At 37.9% G+C, this 7,313-nt stretch overlaps 1 protein-coding gene across 1 annotated transcript; it reads left to right on the forward strand.

Annotated features, from left to right (window-relative positions):
* The first annotated feature begins 4,017 nt into the window (after positions 1-4,017).
* LOC127672665 (zinc finger protein 431-like) lies at positions 4,018-7,313 on the forward strand. The gene is made up of 3 exons (XM_052167965.1): positions 4,018-4,051; positions 5,069-5,129; positions 6,251-7,313. Exons 1-3 carry the CDS (start codon positions 4,018-4,020, stop codon positions 7,311-7,313), a joined length of 1,158 nt encoding a protein of 385 aa, XP_052023925.1.

Here is a 7,313-nt window from a genome sequence, read left to right on the forward strand (position 1 = left end):
ACTTTTAATAATTATTATGGGAAGAAGACAAGTGCTTTGAGGAAAGCTCAGCACAGGTACTGGTAAATGCTAGGTCCTGGCTTCAGAGGGGGAGAAGCAGGAAGCTGACCAGCCTAAGCTGGAATGTTGTTCCTTCCACAGGGCTGTGTGGGGTGTGATGCCTCTTGATATCTTATTTCAAATGTTAATGGAAAACAAACCACTCCTGAGATCTTGAGTAGGTGTGGTCCTGGATAGGAAGCATACTTTAACCTGAGGAGGTCTAAGACTCAGTGGCCAATCAAAGGGCCTAGGCAGGCCTGCCAGTCAGACAAAGAGGTGGGATCTTCAGGGTGCCTTTTGGTGTGTTCCCTGTGGCTATGCAGTTTGAATGATTCTCTGTGTCCTGCTCTGAGCTCTGCTGCTGTTTGCTGTGAGGGGGACCTCAGGAAAATGATGAAATCAAGACATGGTGAGCACAAGATATCTGCCCACAATGGGGAGGAGCATGTGGCTGAGCTGTGTGCACTGGGGTCGTGGGTCCACTATGGGGTTGGATCAGAAGCTTCAGCCAGATGTGACCACCTTCTTCTTCTTCTTCTTCTTCTTCTTCTTCTTCTTCTCCTCCTCCTCCTCCTCCTCCTCCTCCTCCTCCTCCTCTTCCCCCTCCTCTTCCTCCTCTTCCTCTTCTTTCTCTAACATGTATTAAGAAAGTAAAACACACAAGAGCTCTGATACAAAAGAGGTTGTTTGTGGGAAAGGAGAGGAGTGAAAGCCTGAGGATGGGGACTTATTTTCCTGGCTAGTATTACATATCTTTCTATGCTCGTCCTAGCTTTAGCATTTTTGGTGATTATTGGTCTAGGTACTAGTTTCTCAGTTTGTCTTGTTTTTGTGGGAGTGTTATTTCTGTATTACAGTTTTCTTTGTATATTTTTAGAATGTTGGCTGAGTGCTGGCTCTTTTACTGACCTGTTGGCTATGTTCAAGAGAGATTGCTGGTTGATGTTGGAAGCTAGGAGAGGAGGTGGGCAGGGTATGAAAATCCTAGCAATCCATAAGGAAACATAATCAGGAGAGAGGTGAAGTTGATAACATTTCAACCTTTCAGAGCTACAGTCATCTGAAGGATGGCTGGTGGCTCAGTCTCTGAGAGTTTCCTAGTTCCCAGGTTAGGTGACACTGAGGGACTTCTTATGGGTTTCTTTTTCTTTGGAGGCCCTCATTTCTTTCCCCAACTCTTCCAAAGATCCCCTGTGTTCTGTGCAATATTAGGCTGTGGGCTCTGCATCTGTTTCAGTCAGGTGCTGGATGGAGACTCTCAGAGAACAATTATGCTAAGTTACTCTCTGGAAGCATAACAAAGTATATCCTCAGTATAGTCAGAGATTGGTGATTGCCCATGGGATGGGTATCAACTTGGGCAGGGTATAGTTTGGTGGGTCCCTCATTCTCTACTCCATATTTTTAACTGCTTTTCTTGTAGACAAGATAAATTTTGGTTGGAAAGGTTTTTGGTTTGGTTGTTGTAGTTAACTTTCCACCGGGAGTTCTGCCTGTCTTTAGGGTGTGGCCCTCTTCAGTGTCCAAATCTCACTGCTATGTATTTCAGCTGTGATCACCCCCCATAGACTGCCTGTTTCCCTCCCTTTCATGGCCTGTAGCAGATCCTAAAGATGCCTAAGCTCTTAGATCCCTGTCAGCTGGATATTTCAATTCATTTTCCTTGTCCTATGGCCCTTCCTTTTCTCTCACCACAGCTGTTCCTTAAGTCCCCTTCCCCTTTCTTAACTACTGGCCCTTCCAGTTCTCTCTCTCTTTCATCTGCCGCCTCTGACTGTTTTATTTCCACTTCAGGGTGTGATTCAACCATGCTCATTTTAGCCGTCTTTCTTTTTAAAAATATATTTATTTTTTATATGTAAGTACCCTGTATCTGCGTTCAGACACACCAGAGGAGGGCATCAGATCTCATTACTGGTGGTTGTGAGCCACCATGTCGGTGCTGGGATATGAACTCAGGACCTTCACAAGAGCAATCAGTGCTTTTGCCAACTGAGCCATCTATCTAGTCCCTTAGCATTCCTTCTTGTTTAGCTTCTTCCGGACCAAGAAATGTCATGTAGATATCCTGTACTTTATGGTTATTATACATTTGTGAGTACATACATGCCTGTCTTTTGGGTCTGGAATACTTCGCTTAGGGTGATAGTATCTAGATGTATCCAGTTGCCTGCAAAATTCATAAAGTTCTTGTTTTAACTAGCTGAATAGAATTCCATTTTGTAGAGTTCCTATCCTCCTCAGGGATTACAATCTTTCCAACAAATCTTCCATAATAGTCCCCAAGGTCCATGCAATGTTTGATTCCAGATCTCTGCAGCTTTTTCAGTCAGCTGGTGGGTGGATCCTCTCAATAGACAATTAATCAAGGATTCAATATGGGAGCATAACAGAGTGTCATTAATAATGTCATGGATCGGTGCTTGTCCATAGAATGGCACTCAAATGGAGCAAATTTTCATTAGCCATTTCTTCAGTCTCTGTTCCAGATTTAACCCACCATTTCTATTAGAGGGGAAACATTGTGTTCTTGGTGTCTACTGTGTTGTGGTTGAAACTACCCCTTCAGCTTTCTTCTCATGCTCCCAAACCTTCACTATAATCTCTTTCCTTAAATTATATAAAATACAATAGAAACATTTGCTATTGAATAATAATCTATTTATTAGTCTGGTTGTTTTATATTTTAAAATTTATTTTATTTTTTGCTTTTCTTTTCCAAAACATATTTCTCTGTGAACGTTGTCTGTCCGTAATGTAGGAAGAGAAACCGCAAAAGACACATGTCTTGTGCCTGTAATATAAGCATATTTTTGTGCGGTTTTTCATCCACATCATTAGTATTGAAATTTGGCCAAATATATAGACTATATTCTATTTCTCAGAATGGCATATATTCATGACATCAATATTATCTGAGCATTCAGGTTCATTAGGTTTCATATGAATGCTATTCTTTCTCAGTCTTGTGTTTGTTCTCAAATGTTTGAATAAATGGAACTATTTTGCCTGTGTGCATGAATATGAATACCATCTTTGTCTCATCTTTAGTGTTGTCAGAGGATAGCCGCAGAACTCCTGATCTTGAAGTAATGAGTAGCTGTTGGCCCCCCATGTGTTTACGAGGAATTTTCCACCATTATGTGGAAGACCAGCAGATGCTTTCCAATGCTGAGCTCTCTCTCCTACCCTAAGTTGCTTATTTATGATCAACATTTATATTACTATTATTTTCATATGTGCATTTGTAACAACTTAATCATTTATTCTCTTTTAGTAAAATTTTATTAATGTTATAGTTTAAACTGTTACACTTCCTGTTTCTGCCAGATGAATTCAGATGTGCAGTGAATGTATAATTCTTTGCAGGAACTTTAGTAAAGAACTGTGATTTATATATCACTTTTATTTCCTTGGTTGATTTTTGTATGGACTGAGGGTTTTAAAATATAACTTTTAGTCTCCTAGAACACATTACAAAGGTCGTGCCAGTGTCAAGTTATTAGACATACACCTGCCTGTGCCTCTGTGATTAAAGACATGAGCAAATACACCCAGCTTGCCCATCATGTTTGTAGTTAGTAAATGTTCATGCAATTTTTCTGGTGTGTTCTCAGTACTGTGGATCTGTTCCCCCTGCATGTCCCTTTCAGTTGGCATTTCTCTAGCCATGCTGTATCCTATTCAAAGTGTTCAAAAGTGACAAAGGTGTAACTTATAATTAAAGATCCTTCTAAAATGACACAGTAATTATAAATTCTGAGTCAGAAAATAAGCAGAGCAAGCACGAGAATTATGTGAATATATATTTGAGAAAGTATAAATTTATTTTTTGGTGATGTTAGTATCATGCTTTGTGTTGTACATGTATGGGATATTTAGGATGCCGTGACTTTTGATGATGTGCATGTGAAATTCACTGAGGAGGAGTGGAATTTGCTGAATCCTTCCCAGAAGAGTCTCTACAAAAATGTGATGTTGGAAACCTACCTGAACCTCAAAGCTATAGGTAAGACTGTTATTTTTTTTTCTGAAGGAACCAAATGTTTCTTGGTTATTGACGATCTTCTTTTTTTTTTTAATTTTTTTTATTCGATATAATTTATTTACATTTCAAATGATTTCCCCTTTTCTAGCCCCCCCACTCCCCGAAAGTCCCGTAAGCCCTCTTCTCTTCCCCTGTCCTCCCACCCACCCCTTCCCACTTCCCCGTTCTGGTTTTGCTGAATACTGTTTCACTGAGTCTTTCCAGAACCAGGGGCCACTCCTCCTTTCTTCTTGTACCTCATTTGATGTGTGGATTATGTTTTGGGTATTCCAGTTTTCTAGGTTAATATCCACTTATTAGTGAGTGCATACCATGATTCACCTTTTGAGTCTGGGTTACCTCACTGAGTATGATATTCTCTAGCTCCATCCATTTGCCTAAGAATTTCATGAATTCGTTGTTTCTAATGGCTGAATAGTACTCCATTGTGTAGATATACCACATTTTTTGCATCCACTCTTCTGTTGAGGGATACCTGGGTTCTTTCCAGCATCTGGCAATTATAAATAGGGCTGCTATGAACATAGTAGAACATGTATCCTTATTACATGGTGGGGAGTCTTCTGGGTATATGCCCAGGAGTAATATAGCAGGATCTTCTGGAAGTGAGGTGCCCAGTTTTCGGAGGAACCGCCAGACTGATTTCCAGAGTGGTTGGACCAATTTGCAACCCCACCAGCAGTGGAGGAGTGTTCCTCTTTCTCCACACCCTCTCCAACACCTGCTGTCTCCTGAATTTTTAATCTTAGCCATTCTGACTGGTGTAAGATGAAATCTTAGGGTTGTTTTGATTTGCATTTCCCTAATGACTAATTATTGACGATCTTCTATTATTTTAATTGTATAAAAATTGAGCTGAATAATTCAGTTTCACTGAATTTTCACTGTAACTATCACGGTGCAGTTAAAATTCACAGTACCTTTAATTTTGCCTATTTTCCAATACTATATCATTCATTTTCCATTACTGTGTTTTAGGCTATAATTGCGAAGAGCATCACCTTGAAGAACATTTTCAAAATAATAGAAGTCATGAAAGGTAATTTTCATGTGCAAGCTCTTACAAATTTGTCTCTGAGGAAATTTTAATATCTTATGGAATCTCCAGCAAAAATCAAAAGTGTAAAATAACAGTCCTTTAAGTGTAGATATGATTATAATATTCTTACAAAACCATGCACCTCAATATCCAATATCTGATTTGTGTATCCATTTGATAAGTAGCTCCATTAGACCTGTGCTGTGGATCTGCCAATCTGTATAGTCTCATAGTATTTAGAAATTGCACATTGAATAGTGATAAATTTATATCCAAAACATTCTAATAAGCAAATAGTCTATAGAAAATTTGGTGATACTCATATTCTTGTAGAAATATGGTTCAGTTTCGTGAGAGGGAATTTTATGAGAATCAAGAATATTGTTGTGGAGAAACATTAGTCCATATTGCACATGTTATGAGAAACAAAAATTCAAACAATGTGAATGCAATGAGTAAACCTTTCATTTATCATTCTTTTTATTAGGTATATCATGTGTCACAATGGATAATAATCATGTGAGCATAGGGATATGGAAAGAAGAAACATAAAATTTTTGTTCTAAAACAAGAAGATATGTAGTATTCTACCTTTGAAAGAAATTAGGAATATGAAATTTGCAATTAGTTGGTTTTTTAGCTTTACAGGGACTATCCCAAAACTCACTGTGTAAAAAATCTTTATGGGTACTAGGAATTTGGAAATTCTTCTGTGTGTCCTGATTCCCGGTCACATGTGTTGTAATTCACACTAGAGGAAAAATATGAATACAATCAGTGATATACAGATCAGAGATTTTCTAACTTTATTCAGATAGCCTAAATACATCATATAAGAAGAGGGTATTATAAATATGAGCCATGTAATAACCATCACACTTATCTTGAACAACTCATAATGAGAGAGAACAATATGAACATATAAAGAGCTAAAATCTAAAGATCTGATGCTTCTTTACCATTAAACAAATTGTAAGCATAATTCATATTGATTACTTGATTGATCAGAGTAATGAATGTGATAATGTTTTCACATGTGCTAATTATCATTGCAGGCATGTAAGAAGATATACTGGAGTGAAACTCTATGATTGTAATATATGTGGTAAAGCCTTTACAAGATGCAGTAATCTCCAATATCATAAAACAACACATACTGGAGAGAAACCTCATGAATGTAATCAATGTGGTAAAGCCTTTGCAAGATCCAGTTATCTCCAAAGACATAAAATGACACATACAGGAGAGAAGACTTATGAATGTGATCAATGTGGTAAAGCCTTTGCACAGCGTAGTAAATTTCAATATCATAAAAGAACACATACTGGAGAGAATCCTTATGTATGCAATCAATGTGGGAAAGCCTTTGCATGTCACAGTACATTCCAATATCATAAAGTAACACATACTGGAGAGAAACCTTATGAGTGCAATCAATGTGGTAAAGCCTTTGCATATCACAGTGCTCTCCAAATACATAAAAGAACACATACTGGAGAGAAACCTTATGAATGTAATCAATGTGGTAAAGTCTTTGCACAGCACAGTTATCTCCAAATTCATAAAAGAACACATACTGGAAAGAAACCTTATCATTGTAATCAATGTGGTAAAGCCTTTGCAGAGCGCAGTAATCTCCAGTATCATAAAAGAATACATACTGGAGAGAAACCTTATGAATGTCTTCAATGTGGTAAAGCCTTTGCATGTCACAGTAATCTGCAAACACATAAAAGAACACATACTGGAGAGAAACCTTATGAATGTAATCAATGTGGTAAAGCCTTTGCACAGCACAGTCATCTCCAAATTCATAAAAGAACACATACTGGAGAGAAACCATATGAATGTAATCAATGTGGTAAAGCCTTTGCACAGCACAGTGCTCTCCAAATACATAAAAGAACACATACTGGAGAGAAACCTTATGAATGTAATCAATGTGGTAAAGCCTTTGCACGGTGCAGTACTCTCCAATATCATAAAAGAACACATACTGGAGAGAAACCTTATGAATGTAATCAATGTGGTAAAGCCTTTACAAATCACAATAATCTCCAATATCATAAAAGAACACATACTGGAGAGAAACCTTATGAATGTAATCAATGTGGTAAATCCTTTACAAGACCCAGTTATCTCCAGTATCATAAAAGAACACACATCGGACAGAAAACTTATTAA

Source organism: Apodemus sylvaticus, chromosome 22 (genome assembly GCF_947179515.1).
Source record: "Apodemus sylvaticus chromosome 22, mApoSyl1.1, whole genome shotgun sequence".
Taxonomy (NCBI): Eukaryota; Metazoa; Chordata; class Mammalia; order Rodentia; family Muridae; genus Apodemus; species Apodemus sylvaticus.

Coding starts and splice junctions, on each gene's coding strand:
- LOC127672665 (XM_052167965.1), top strand. CDS start 4,018: ATGTTGGAAACCTACCTGAACCTCAAAGCTATAG. Junction 4,052..5,068: donor CCTGAACCTCAAAGCTATAG/GTAAGACTGTTA, acceptor ACTGTGTTTTAG/GCTATAATTGCGAAGAGCAT. Junction 5,130..6,250: donor AATAATAGAAGTCATGAAAG/GTAATTTTCATG, acceptor AGCCTTTACAAG/ATGCAGTAATCTCCAATATC.